This window comes from Mastigoproctus giganteus, chromosome 1, assembly GCF_048544385.1.
Source record: "Mastigoproctus giganteus isolate SK-2022 chromosome 1, ASM4854438v1, whole genome shotgun sequence".
Lineage (NCBI taxonomy): Eukaryota > Metazoa > Arthropoda > Arachnida > Uropygi > Thelyphonidae > Mastigoproctus > Mastigoproctus giganteus.
Window position 1 is genome coordinate 170,284,607 of NC_143575.1, and position 15,621 is coordinate 170,300,227.

General features: G+C 36.5%; 1 protein-coding gene across 12 annotated transcripts in view; it reads left to right on the forward strand.

Moving 5' to 3' along the window:
* LOC150091249 (tyrosine-protein phosphatase Lar-like) overlaps window positions 1–15,621 on the forward strand; it is a 1,641,114-nt gene that overhangs the window by 1,385,590 nt on the left and 239,903 nt on the right. For all 12 annotated transcript variants that reach the window (XM_090374921.1, XM_090374965.1, XM_090374991.1 and 9 more), the window contains 2 exons: window positions 3,159–3,328; window positions 11,845–12,027. In XM_090374921.1, coding sequence (XP_090231047.1) covers window positions 3,159–3,328; window positions 11,845–12,027 — 353 coding nt within the window. The remainder of the gene's footprint in view (window positions 1–3,158; window positions 3,329–11,844; window positions 12,028–15,621) is intronic.

Below are 15,621 nucleotides of genomic sequence, written 5' to 3' on the forward strand. Positions count from 1 at the left end.
ACACATCGGATGCATTTTGAATATTAGATATTTTTTGAATGCAGCGAGAAGAAATAAAAGAAATTGGTGAGTTGTCTGAATCCCATGCCACCACATTTGTTTTGACTGCCAGGTCAAAACTCAAGTATGTGCCAAACTCAAGGTACCTTAGTTTGACGATAATAAAAGGTGGGCGAGGTAGTTAATGACATTAATCAGGGTACATTTTTTCTTCTAAAAAGCTAGATAAATGATGCAGATGGATTGAAAAATGGCAATTGAGGTTTAGCATTGAGAAATGCAAGTTATAGCATTTGGGTAGCAGTAATCCCAGCATAACATACCATTGGGTATGTGCCAAACTCAAGGTAGCTGATAAGGGAAAAGGCCTAGGAGTAAGTCATAGTCAAAAGTCATGTGTTAAACAGTTCACACAGGGAAAAGATTATAGAATAAAACAAGAATGGTTTAATAAGGTGGTAACAAATGACTTGTTCTGATTGGCTATCAGGTAATTTTATTTGTTTGATCTGACAGTTCTCTGAGAAGTGCAAACAGGTTGCCAGAACTGAGGATTTGTCTGTGATATTTGAGACAAAATTGACCGAGAAATAATTATTCCATTGTATAAAGTAGTGGTCAAACTCTTGATACTGCTTACAGATTTTGAAACCTCCTCTTAGCATGGATGTAGATCTGTTGCGGAAGGAGCACACACAGGGAATACTATAAAGAGACCGGAGTTCTGTAAATTTGTGTTTGAAACTAAAGCATCTACGTAGAGAAATGTGGAGATATATATAGTTGATGTGTTTGAGATTTCAAAAGGGTTCAGTAAGCTAAATGCTGATGGCATCTCATCTGTCTTCTTTATCAGACAACACGCACGCACATGCACACACACCACACACAGGGGGACAATATTTAGATTGTGAAAAAGGATAGATGTATAGTAGATGTGCAGAAATTTTCTGATAGTAAAAGGTGGGTGTAGGTAGGTACCATAAACCTCAACACTATTGGAAGTTTGTTGTTGGAATAAAACTTTCACTGGTGTTGTGAAAGCAGGTAGGTAGTTTGAATAAACTTAAAGAAGAAATTGGACAAAATATTTGGGATGTGCAGATGAAGTGGATAAAAGTTACTTTTTTTATATAATATATTTTTTATTATGTATTATTATTATTTCTCCTTCTCTTTCTCCTTATGGGTTTCTTTTTCCATCCCGCAACAGGTACTGGTACCAGGTGCATGGGATCTCTCTGACTCTCATGAAGTGTTCGGAATTGCAGTTTGCTTGAGTTCTTTTTGGTGTTGTCTGGGTGACCTATTGGTTATAAGCTCTTTTGTAGCCTCTTTTGGCTACAAAAATACTAATGGTTGACACGGTGTCAGGATGGTCTTTACTTGTTATTGTTATCTCTCTATACATTAAAAAAAGTTTTCCTCCTAGTGATATTTATTCAAGCCAATGGGAGAAGAGGGCGGGACAATTATGTCACTTATTCGAGGCAATGGGAGAAGAGGGTGGGGCAGTTACGTCACTACAAATGTGCATGTAAATAATTACATAGGTCATTTTCTGATTAGATTTTGATTAGTGCATTATGTTATTATTATACAAATAATAACATTATACTATACAGATATTTACAAAAAACTAAACTATTTACAATCATACCTCTACAATGGAACATAAAATGATGCCAGGTGTGGTCATGTATTAGACAGTGAAGTACATGCACCAGGTTGGTGAACGTTAAACGGAAGGTACACAAATGGGTTACTAAGCAGAATCAGACACTTGCTGTTGACAATGTAGAGCATGTACATGGGACACAAGCCAACGTTCAGTGCATTGAAATACAACTGACTTCATAACATTCACCAACCTCGTGCATGTGCTTCACTGTCTAATACATGACCACTCCTGGCATCATTTGATGTTCCATTGTGATGTCAGATGATGAAGGGACCTGATATAATTAATTAGTATATTTGTAAATATTTTAATATTTTGTAAATATTTTAAATATTTGTATGGTTTACAAATATTTTAGTTAAATATTTTAATCCTGCTCTTTGGGATGCAATAATATTTTTCATGCATTATGGAACTTGAAGCAAAAGGCCTTTTTCTAAGTGACCTATGTAAATGCAGGTAAATAATTACATAACGATATTTGTTCCACCTTGAGAATGCTGCATAGTAGGGTAACCAATGGGAGAAGAGGGATGTGAGTCATGTGGTAGAAGTGGGCACAGCAATTGCATCACTACAATGCACAGGTAATAATTAAATAGGTCATTTCCTGATTAGATATAGATCAGTGAATTTCGACAGGTGTCTTTTACATAGAAAAGATTTGACTTACTCCATCATACCTCTACATTTTATGTAGAAAAGTGTGCATGGGGGTTGGCAAGCAAAGCGAGCAGGAGGTGGAGCCCGCTAGTTACTATTATTATTATCTCATTCTCCTAATGGGTTGTTTTTGCATCTTGCAACAGGTACTGGTACCAGGTGCATGAGGTGGTTGTTATGTCTGGTTACTATTATTAGTCTAGGAACTTTGACTATCCTACACATGTTCAGGATCAAGGATTTCTGGTGTTCTCTGTGAGGCCTGTTCTTATGGAGGCTCTTTTCTCCATGCTGGTAGTTGATACAGTGATTGGGATGGTCATTACTTGTTCCATATGTTATATTTCTTTGACTTCCTGTCTTAAGTCTGTGTACTTTCTGATCTTTTCCTCATAGGTTTTTTGGTGGTTGCTGGTTTTGGGTGACACTGTCAATCAGGTAGGTAGCATTTCATTCTTGTAGATGAGGGTTAAGTCTAGTCTGTTTGTGCAAAACTGTCTTGTCTGCTATTCTGGGCACAGTTCCAGTATAGTTTGTGAGTAGGGGTCTCTAGTATGGCTTTGGGTTTGTACTTGTTATGTTCTTTTGACTGATGCTGCACAAGCTTGCTTTTATTATTTTGATGTTTCTAATAGTAATAATTAAAAATTTTACTAAAATTCTAACTTTTGATTTTATTCTCTCATCTCCATTATACACTATGAATTTTTACACACAAAATAATTAATGCAATGTCATAAATTAATAAACTGAAAAATCGTTTGTAAAATTGCAGTTTTCATATCATTAAAAATTTCTTTCTTTCTTTTGTTAGCTCCTAAGCCCATGGTTAAACCTGATTCTTATGGGCTACATAATACTCAAGAAATTAATGTAATTCTTCCTCAAGCTTCAGAAGAATATGGGCCCATTAGCCATTACTTTTTAGTGGTTGTACCATCTGAAGATGCTATCAAGGATCCCGACCACTACTCATTAGAAGAGGTACGAGCTATCATTTAGTTTTGTGGATGTGTTTTCAAATGTACTATTAATTTATTTTTAATCTTGAAATAAAAATGCAAAATATTTTGTGAATCTAGTGTATTATTGAAATAAAATGTTGGATTCTTTAACACAGTGCTAGTGGGTAACAGATTAATTTAAAAACATCTTTTACCAGAAACAAATTTTCCATTTGTGGCTTTTGGTATTTTTTAAAGATACTAATATTGCCTAGTAAAAGAATCAGCCTATCAGTAGAATCCAAACAACAAATGTTGAAAATGTTTGCATTCTCATCAGCATTGAATACTTATTTCGAATATTATTTTGGAAAAAAGCAGTTTTAAATATTCAAATTGGGTTATGACTTGGGGATATAGTGTTTTGGGTTGGGGTGCCAGTAGTGGTTTCCCACAACTGCACTATCATTTCTTGGGTGAAGTAAACAGAACTCTGTAAATGCCAGAAGTGTGTGTAGTGTGTTGTTTTATGTTAGAATAGTGTTTGGTTCTGTTGTTCTTCTGGCTTTTGGCCACAGGGCCCCTAATGGGATTCTACATTGCCTGCCACCGCCACTAGGAGGTAAGCTAGGCAATCCATAGTTCTTTGGCTGGTTTCAGCCAGGGTTACTGAGCTTTCTGAGAGGTCATGTTAAAAAAAAAAAAAAAGTGAGCCAATAGAGGGAGAAGCAGAAGGGGTGAAGTAATTGGAGAGCCTACTCAACCAAGGGAAAAAGAAAGAATGCAGGACATGTAAAGTGATGCACTATTTGGCAGTTAGCAGGGATGCCAAAGCCCTGTCCCACATTAAGTATTCAGAGGGCAACCCAGAGGATCCTACCCCAGAAGGAGAGCAGTGCAAGTAATCCTACCCTGAAGGATTTGCAAATTATCCTACCCGGGAGGGGAAAGTGGTAAATCCTACCCAAAACGGGTTTCAATACATCCCACTCTGGAAAGGGTTAGCTGAAAATCCTATCCTCTAGAAGTATACATCCTACTCAGCAAGCATAGTGCCCATGAGGATCCTCTCCACAATTGGGTGATCCCGCACTCCAGTGGAGGTCTCAGCCAAATTAGAGTTTTAGGGGGAAGAGTAGTGATGGTAGGTGATCATGTTCTAAAGAGAATCTATTCATTGGGTGTTCCTTTGCTGTGTCATCCATCTCAGTTGGAATATTGATGGTGCAAATTCATTAAGGGCAAAGTCTCATCCTGGAGGTAAAGATGTTCCTGGTGTTAGAGATTAGCTTGGATTTTGTTTATGAGTCTAATCCTGAAGTCATCGTAAGGGAAGCAGCTGAATCACCTGCTCCTAAGTCTCAGGTTCTCCACAAGTGCAATGAGGATCCCGCTCTATACCTAAGTCAATGAGTTTTTGTTTGAACGGACCATGCCCGGTGAGGATGAAGGTTACTTGAAGTCCCGGTGAAAACTAGGAAGGAGACTCTGGCCAGGTGAAAGTAATGGAGGGAAGAACGAGCTTGGTTATAGTGCCTTTGGTGGGTCCAGGGGGTCTTTCCAGGTTTTGAGGAGTTTGTGTTAATAATGCACTTGTGCTTTGCCAAGTCAAGATGGAAGTCAAGGATTTGTGTTGGTGTTCCTTTCAAATGGCAGCATGGCAAGATTTTTGTTGATAAGATTTGTTTATGTAATAAGGAATTTAAAATTTTTTTCTTTTTTTTTTTTAATTTCTTAAAACTTTTGGAGGTGTTTTTCAATTGGTCATGGACAATATTTTAGATTTTCGTAAAAAATTGCAATACTTACTGTATGGATCTTTTCATTTTAAAAATAAATAGATAAATTTTCATAACATGTACTGATTTTTATTATTTTTATTACTTGTTATTTTCAAAAATTCAGAAAAAATATTAATTTTTATGAAAATTTAAAAAAATGTGTGAATATATTCTGATCCATTTTGCAATTGAAAGGACTATTAAGTGTGTGAAATTTTAAATATGCACATACCATATATTTCTGCTTAATATAAGTACATATTAGATACTATTTTACACTTCAATTTTCATAATTTTATTTCAAATTTGGCATGCTTCACAACATGTGGCACCCAATATCTACTTATTTTGCTTCCCGCAAAGTAGCGATCATGTTGTATTTCCACATTTTTACTATATTAAAACAATAACAGATTTAAAAAAAAAAAAATCCTGTATGACTACAGATGTTTACTTAACTTGTGGGAGTGGAAAGGCAATTAATCTTGAATGTTAAACAAGCACAGGATTTGAAACTTCATAGCAAATTCAATTCAATTACTATTCATGCAAAAAAAAAAAAAAAAAATTATATAACTGGTGGTGCAGCACCTATCAAATGCAGGTGCTGCATCACCAGCACTCAAATTTAATTACTCAGTGAAAACTGAAAAAAAAAAAAAATAATAATTAAGGAACTATTGCAGTAAAAGTTTCATTATATTTTGGGAGGTAAAAACAATTTCAGAAATTTAATCATTAATTAAATGGCAATGCTAGGGTATTATTTTTGAAAACAGCCTATCATGTGTCACACTACCACTACTGCTGTTTTTTTTTTTTCCTACTGGGCTCTCCCTATCTGTGACTTTGGCTACCACAGGGTTGACCCCATCAGTGCTTTCATACTCCCTCCTGCCTGGCCCACTTCATGGTGTTGGATAGTAAACTAGAGGTTTTTCTGTGAAAACACAGGCATGTAGGCTAAAAGGCCAGATGAACAACACAACCCCACTCTAATACTACACGAACACTCACTAACCTACATAAGTCCGGCCTTTACAGAGTTTTGTATTCATCACATTGCCTGATGTGGAGTTGGGGGAACCCCCCAGAGCCACATTACAATTAACACTATACCACCACTGCAGATTAAGAGTGTACACAAGGAAGAGATTAATAAAACAAGGACACTTTAATCACATTGTTACAAATGAGACCATTCTGGTATCAGTCAGTTGGTCATTTTTGGAGCAATACCATATATCAGAAAAATCAATAGGTACATACAAGGTGTGAGCAGAAAATTTTGCAGACTGGGGCAATAAATAGATTTTCTCCTCCTCATTGTCTCCTTCAAAGTAGTCTCCTTCAGAATTTATACATAGCTCTTCCCTACTGTTTGAAGCATCTCTGGAACTCCTGTTTTGCAATGCTGACTAGCACTTTCTGTGATTCAGCTTGAATCTCTGATGTCTTTGAATCTTCTTCCTAAGAGTTTAATTTTTATTTGTGTTAACACAAAGAATAAAAGGGTTAAAGGTCAGGAAATTAGGGTTGAGGTGTGGGACTATCACCATTTTGTTCTTGGCTAAAGACTGCTGAACTGACAAAGCCATATAGACTGGCCCATTCTCGTGATGAACAAGCCAATCCTGAGTGAGCCATTTGCCTGGGCGTTTTCTCCTGACATCTCCCCTCAAATACCTTAGGACCATGATATATAACTGGTGATTTACAATTTGGCCTGAGAGAAGAACTCATGATTAGCAATTCCCTCATTGTTGGAGATAGTGAGAAGAAATAGTAGGATCTACAAGGCTTTTCATACCAACTAAGAAATACTGTTTGAGCTTAGACATAAGTGGATTTCAGCTGAACTAATGAGGCTCACTTGCAAAGAAGAAATATGCATGGGATACATATAAATTATCAGGATATAGAAACCCTATGACAGATATAAACTAGGTTAAAAAGGCCTCAGAATCCAGTATTCATGATAAGATTAAAATTGCTGTTTAAACCAGACAAACGGAAAAAGGTAAACTAAAGCAAAAAACAAACCAATTAAATAGATTAGTAAAGAAGCTTTCAAGTGGAGGAGACCCTTCATCATCAGCTGATTATACGTTATTACGAAAACAAAGGATACCCAGTCATTATGTGAGGTAAAGCGTGGTACGAGTGCAAGCAATTACTGGTTGGAGTTAGATATTTTTAGCTGTGATTGCAATGTGCATACATGGGGTATGCACCAACATTCATCACACTGGAGGATAACTGCCTCCATAATAGGATGAATGTGTGCTCCTCTATTGCTGTTTAAAGCACCATGGCAGCATATGTGGAGTGATTCTAGCCACAATCGTTGGTGGTAATTTTGTGAGTGGTCAATGACTTTGATGTCTTGGCGTGGGTCAAGATCATGCTGAGATGACCAGTAATGCTCTGCGACCGCTGAGTGCTCCGAATCAGCAGATCGGATTGTCCTCTCATGCTCTGAGATCCATTCTTGGAGTCTTATGTTAGATTCCCCAATGTAACAACCACTGCAGTCATGGCAGGAAATGCAATACACTGAGCCACTCCATTACAGGGAGGGGATCAGACTTTTCAAGCAAGAGAGGAAGGATGCCAGTTTTCTGCCAGGTAGCTGTAAACATTTTACCCAGTGGGTGCATAGGATTTTAGAACGGCATTGTGATATGCCAGGATAATAGGGGATAAAGGCGGTCGAGATTGTTATCTTTGTGGGAGGCCCTAGGGTGTGCTGCAAGCTCATGGGCTTGCAGATCACATTTTTCTAGGGCACAGGTAGGGTAGCCACACTTGGACAGATCCATCTTTACTCTCGTAACCTCATCACGTCTTTTTTCCATATAAATGGATTGGGTCCAGGCATGTGCAATACTGAGAAGTTGGCTGTGGGCCTGTGCCGATCTATAGTTGGTAAAATGACCAGCACATGTTGCTTTACAATAGACTGAGGTCCTTAAATGAGTACCCTCATGGCAAACTAGAACATCCAGAAAGGAGAGGGCATTTTCCGACTCCAGCTCAATGGTTAACTGGATAAAGAGCGACAAAGAGTTGAGGTGTTGTAGAAGTCAGTTTTCTGAGCCCCAGGGGTGATTACAAACACATCATCAACGAAGTGGCACCAGAAGGTGATCGTATCTAGTAAGTTTAAGAATGCATGGCTCTCCAGCTCTTCCATGGCAATATTCACCATGACAGAGCTGACAGGGGCGCACACAGCCATGCAAAGTCATCTTTACTTATTTAAACACTAGAAAGAAGGGGATATATATCCCATTGGCCTACTAGTTGTGAATGGTTTAACTGTTGATGAACCCACCCAGGTTGTCGACAAACTGAATGGGTATTTTACATCTATATGCACACAAGAGGAATTCTTTAGGGAAGTGGGTGCCAGAAGTTTATCAGGCTCCAACAGGGAGCTAAATGATTTTATAATAACAGAGGAAAGTGGAAGAGAAATTATTGAAGTTAAACATAAAAAAAAAAGACATGTGGGGTGGATGGGATCTACCTAATTATATTAAGGGAGGCAACAAAGAAGTAAGCAAACCCTTACCCATAATTATAAGAGCATCCTTGGATTTAGAGGAGGATCTCTTCTAAACAAAGTTCTAAACCAAATTACAGACTTGTTAGCTTCACTCTGTGGAAGGTAAAATAATGGAGTCACTGGAACAAGTAATGTGAGACCATCTAAGCAGGAGTGCATGGATTTGTTAAGGGGCAGTCTTGTCTGACCAATTTGATTGGATACTATGATGCAGTAACAGAGGAAACTGGATCAAACAATATTTTGCTATCATATACTTGGATTTCAGGAAAGCTTTTCATACTGTTGCACATAAAAGACTTCTGTACAAATTGAAGCAGTGTGGCATTAAGGGTAAGTGGCTACTATAGATAAAAGGATGGTTGAATGAGAGAAGACAGCAGTTATCAATGAACATTGCTCTTTGTGGAATAAGGTTATTAGTGAAGTCCTCCAGGGTTGTTCAGTTCTGTCACATTGTTTTCTATATTTATTAGTGATATTGATGAAGATATATTATCAATATCATCTGCAAACTTAGAGTTAATGTCTAAGTTTGCAGATGATACAAAGTTTGGCAGGATGGTTAATGACAATAATCAAGGTGTACCACTGAAACAAGGTTTGGAAAATTAAGTAGATAGGCTGAGAAGAGGCAATTGAAATTTATAATGTTCACAAATGTAAGCTACTGCATATAGATAGCAGTAATTCCAGATTACTGTACTGACTGTGCTCAGGCTAGTCAATTAATTGTGCAGTCAGATATTAAGTTCTCTGAGCAGTGCAGACAGGCTTCCAGGACAGATTATAGAGTTTTGCTAATAATATACCACTAATTTTGCAGGATTAAGTGACCTGACTTCCCCTTTTTTTTTTTCTTTTTTTTTTTTTTTTTTTTGTTGGATGTGGAGATGATGGGCTTTACTGGGAAAACTGTTGCTTTGTTTCTTGGTCACAGCTATCAACCTAACTTTATCCTCCCCATCATTTTCTTAGGGATGAAAGGTTCTGTCCTTTCTAACCTCTGCTTGAAGTCCCTGCACACAGTCCAGTTCTATTTCTGTTTATCATTTAGCAAACGAGGCACAAATGGCCCTAGAGGCCCTTGTGCCAAAACACCCAAATACAACAACAATCACTCAGCAAACAGGGCACAAATTTTGTAGCAGTCTGCCTCGTGTTTGAATTTTCAGTTAAAATGGTGTGTATCACACAATAGGTCTACAATGTCACCGATACCATTAATCATCTGCCGTCATGGATAATGATGTTCTTTTGCAATATTTTAATCAGTCCGGCTTGAAGACAAATGACCCGAGCACTCAAAATCTTCAACTAAAGTTTGGTCACCATGAGAACGCAAATAGCATTGTAAAGTTTGTGCGGCATTAAGGGTAAGTGCCCATACCATCACCACTAAATACTTGTTTAAGCATTTCATAAGTCTCCAAAAGTGTTTTTCCAAGTTTATGACAAAGTTTGATGCAAATTCACTGTTCCTTAATCTGCAGTCTTATTTGGTTACAAATATTGCATAACATACTCAACAGAAATGCTCTTAAACAGTAAATTCCCAAAAGCACAATGTTCTAATTGATCAAAAGCTCAAAGTGTACCATTAGATACCACTGAATTTATTCAGCAGTATCGAATGGTACATTGCTATACTACATGTGGTTAGTCCTGAAACTTGAAACTTTTCTGACCATAAAACAATTAAAATGCACTTGCATATTATCACTAATGATTTTGGTGGCACTGAATTAAGCACACATTGCACAAATGATGCACAAATTCTGGCATTAATAATGCACAAATTCTGGCAAAACCACTTAATTATTATGAACTAAGTTCTGGAATAATTAACTATAAAATTTAAAATCTGAGGATTCCCAAATTTTAAACATGCGTTTTTTTTTGTTTTTTTTTTTTTTTGTTTTGTTTTAGTTAGTTGTTGGCACATTGGTTTCTGTGGCCATAATGCACCTCCCAAGGTTTTTGCAGTACTCTGATCCAAGCCCGAGGTGGGATTTGAACCCACGACCTCTGGGTTGCCAGGTAGGCACTTTACCCACCCGGCTAGCCTGGTTGGCTAAACATGCGTACTGCGTTTTCTAACATATGGCATTTCTCCATAATAATATTTCTGATAGCCAACTAGAATGAGTCATTTGTTACCTTGTTTTATTAACCTCTTCCTTCTATGCACTCTTTAATGCATCACTTTTGATATTTGGCTCTCTAGGAAGGAACAGCAGTCCTAAATTTACAATTAAAATAAAAATAGATGCTTTAATTACATTTAATGCTTGTTTAACTGCATATCATCTATTCAGTTTTAATTGCATTGCAATAATGAACCTATAAAAGAAATATTAGATTCAATATATTATTAAATTTAATTATTTAATTTATTAGATTCACTTTGATTCAATTATTATTAGATTCACTTTGATTCAATTATTATTAGATTCACTTTGATTCAATTATTATTAGATTCACTTTGATTCAATTATTATTAGATTCACTTAGATTCAATATATTATTCACATGTCAGCATATATTGTCATATCTGAGTGGAAAGCACATGATGGATTTAAAAAACATTTTTAGCTGGAGTGGTGAATGCTGTTAATAAACATAGTCTATTTTTTTATAGGATTTTGCATAGCCTGCAGGCTGTTATGTTGAATAGCAGGAAAGCTTACAGTGAAAACCATTTTAATACTTTGGTGTGGTTGATATTCAAATTTTAGATTAAAGCTGTATTAGTTTGCATTATCTTTCTTTTTACGGCCAGAAAACAATTTGGTAGTCTTCCTCCTCGCTTACGCCTCCTCCGTAGCCAGATGGGCAGGAGCGGTAGTGCGTAGCACACGCTTCTTGATTAGACCGGGGTTCGAGCCCGTGACCACCAAATATGGAGGATGCGGAAAGGTTAGGGAATGACCACGCATATCCCTGGAGCAATATGGCCTTAGTTGCTAATGCTCCTAAAAACCAAATAACAAACAAACAAACCTCCTCGCTTAAAAAAAAAAAAAGAAAAAAAAAGACCATATAGTGTTAATTAGGGAATCAGAGTGCCAGGAAAGTTTTGATTTTTGTGGAGTCAAAAATGGCAACAGTGAATAAGAGATTATTCACTTCTGTTTTGAGCATTTTTAAGTATTACATTAAAACTCACTTTGATTTTACAACTCTAGTTCTCTCATATTTCAGCTGACTTCAACTCCACCTGACAGAACAGGGCCTTATATTGCTGCTAAGTTTGTTCGTCGCTCTATGCCAGAAACATTTTCCTTAGGAGATGGGCACATGTATCTTGGTTTTCTCAACCGACGTTTGCAACATGGGATACAATATCGGGTGTTTGTACGTGCAGTTGTGGATACACCACAAAAGGTTATATATATTTTATTATTATTATGAATTTTATATGATTTATTCATGGCCTTTTAAGGTCTTTGACTATAAGAATTTACTAATAAGGGGAAGTGCACTTAAGGCATCACTTTATACAGTAAATTCAAAGAGAAAGCAAAAAAAGTTTTCAAAATAGCATCATTACTATTACTTCTCATTTTATGAAATCCTACAAATTGCCTAGCCTGCACTTTTGAATAAGGGCAGGTTAAGCAGTAAAGCACATTCATTGAATACAACAAAGACTATCTGACCTCTTTCAATTCTCACTACAATCTGCTCTGCAAGAATCCTTATCACTCCTCTGTGTCATAGAAGATGACATTACGTTTTTTATTTTGCCTTTTTTTTATTTTAAAACAAATAAAATTGTATGTAGTGTACAAAAAAAATTGTATCCCTAATCAAGATAATTTAGCATTGATCACATTGATATGCACAGTGTGGCCTAAACAGCCCTGTACAAAAAACTCGCATAACAGTAAAGAAGAATACAAGTTCCACAAAATGCTTCAGGATATATACGAACAGGTATCAGTTTAATTTTGTACTGCCTAACTAGCAACAGCCATGAATAACAACATTGCCTCAGTTAACATGGTAATGGTAGGGTGACCAGATGCTGACTGCCACATTTGGGACAAAATGAATTTTAAAGCTTAAAATCCAGGACAATTTTTGATTGTTCTTAATTTTAATGGCCTTTAAGTTCTTTGACTGCAAGAATTTACTAGTACAAGTTGGGTAGTGTGCTAAGCTGTCCTTTTAATATAGTAAATTGAAAGAGAATTTATTATATTAATGTATATGCTGTAAAAACGAAACAGAAATATTTACAAATGAAAAAATATTGTTGAATGTAGCATAAAATGATTACATTAATAGTTTATGAATAATTAAGTGGTTATTGCAGTAAAATAAATCAGAAGCCAAAGGCTTCACTCAATCATATATTTTATAGAACTTCTTTCTTCTGCCCTTGTACTTTGATCAATAAAAATCTTTATGCTAAATTTGTTAAATTTATATAACATAATGATATTAGTGGTTTTTACATCCAGACATTTCATCCATATGATTAATGAATATTAATTCATTGGTCATAAAGGATGACGTAGCATTCTAAACACAGCTTTAATTAATGTGCTGTGTCAACTTCTTATTCCATAATTCGTATGTGATAGAATTCATTGGTCATTTTAAACATATAAAGTTGTATTTCAGAAATTTCATCTTTAAACAATATCCTTTCTTTATGGTGAATTTATAACCATTTAATTTTTCAAGCACTTAATGGAGCAAATTTTTCTTCTGTGTTTAATTTAAGCATTTCAATCACCTGAACCATGTAACTTATGACATTTATTTAATTCAATTTTTAGTAATTTCTTATTGAATATGCTAAACATACTAAGAATAATATGAAAAAATGCTTTATTTAGCAGCAATTCAAAAAATTTTATGATAAATTTCGAAGAAAAAATTTAAAAAAATTTTCATGTTTGGTCAATGACTTGATATAAACTTAACCACAAGTTTTTGAATGTGCCAATACCTTGGACAGTTGTTATATGTTACATCTTCTGATGAACAAAATTCTCAAAATTACAAAGTCGGATGAACTAATAATGAAATAAGACTGCATCCATGAACAACTTCAGTGGAGAGCAAGACAGATTGTCCATGTGGAATGCTGTCTTTTAGCTCACAGTGGTGCTCTTAAGAATGGCACAGTGGGTGCACTCGAAGTTTGCACCACTAAGACCCCTTATGGATAGAAGAGAAGAAAGGGAAATATATGCTCAGCTGTCATCCTTATTTTCTTGAAATCTGCTCTCGGTGAACTCATGCACATAAGTGGTTTTCCAACACTATCAAAAAAGTTATTTGTTAGATCTGGTGTGAGACTGAAAATGAGATGATAAAAACTAATTACTGGGTAAACTATTATGTATAAATTTCAGTAAACCTGGATATCTATGCATCCTAAAAAAGAAACTTTCAGGTCACTGGGACAAAACACCCTAGGCTAAATTTCTATGCAGCAGTTGTTTTCTTCAATGAAAAATAACATCAGTAATGGCAAAGCATGCAATTTTGAATAAGCTTTTCTCCATAATTCAAGGTGTTGTACCCTCCATATTTCTCCTCACACAGTGTTTTCAGTTGGAAAGTGGATGCTTCAGTTGATTACACATCAGAAGGTATTTGATCCAGCATGCAGTTTTGTTGGCTAATATCACTTAGTTCAAAAAATTTCTTATGTGAGCTCTCTGTCACCAAGATGTTGATTACTGTCTTTAAGGATGTGAGGTGTTATTCAAATCATTTTCCTGGAGGGGAAATATTTTCAATGCTCTCTTCTACTGTCATGTTGAGAGGAATTGTTTCTAGGGATAAGAATTTCCTCCCAAAGACTCCCTTCAACATGGAGACCTGTACGTTGTGAGAGGGACCTCCCAGTGATGCTACTGGTCTTCAGGTATTCGTTGTGTTTGCTGTGTGCTGCAACATCTGTGGAAATTTGGAAAGGAGGATCCTAGTGTTTCAAGTGTCCAGCTTTAACATGCCACTTTGGCCCCTGCTTCACAAATGGGTAGTCCTGGGATGGCTCGTCCAGGATCATTCGGCTAGTGGGCTCATCTGCAAAGGTCAACCATGTCAATGCCATACATCTACTCTCAGGGTTCAAGGACAGGATTCAGGCTTGTGGCAGTGCCAGTATAGGTCTGGGTACCCTGGCATCCCATCCTGAGCACATTTATTGCTTGCTGGTTAGTGGGTATCCATTTGTGCTCTGTGGTGGGTGGAGAGCCTGGCCACTGAACCAAAATAAAAAAAAAAAACACTCATCAATTGTGATAATTTACTTTTCTTCTGGGACCCCAACACAGTCCCTACCAGATAACAATGATGTTGACAGTAATGCTGTCATAGTGGCAAAAAGACCCAGAACAAAGGAGAAGTCAAGACCAACACCATGCTTCCTAATAATCCACTCCACTATCAAAGAAGCCTATAGCAAACATGTTATCTTACTTTATACAGAAGGAGTTAGGAGGATTGGCAGGCTCTCCTAAATCAGTAAAACAGCTGCATTCTGGTGACCTTTTAATTAAAAAAAAAAAAATAAAGTGATTAGCATCACAACAGCTTCTTCAAGCCACCACTTGTATTGGAGAAATTTCAATTACAGTTACTCCCCATAAGACACTAAATTCATCCCATGGTGTGATTCCTGAATGGGATCTTATTATTATTATTATTATTATTAGCTATATGGTGCAAGGAAGCCTGAGGCTTATGCTGCAACAGCCAAAAAAAAAAAAAAAAAAAAAAAGAAAAATTCCCTAGTTACCCTGAGAGAGAGAGAGTCAGAAAGGAATCACCAAAAAAGAGAAGAATGATGATATCCAGCTCAGGACCCTGGGTGTGCCAAGCCCATACTCACCAGATGTGAGCCCCCAGGATTTGAATATGAGTGTCTGAGGAAGAAATCTGTTCTGAACTTAAGCTACAGGAGTGATAGCTGTAAAAAGAATATTTGTGCCTAATGGTGGGAATCTACTACAC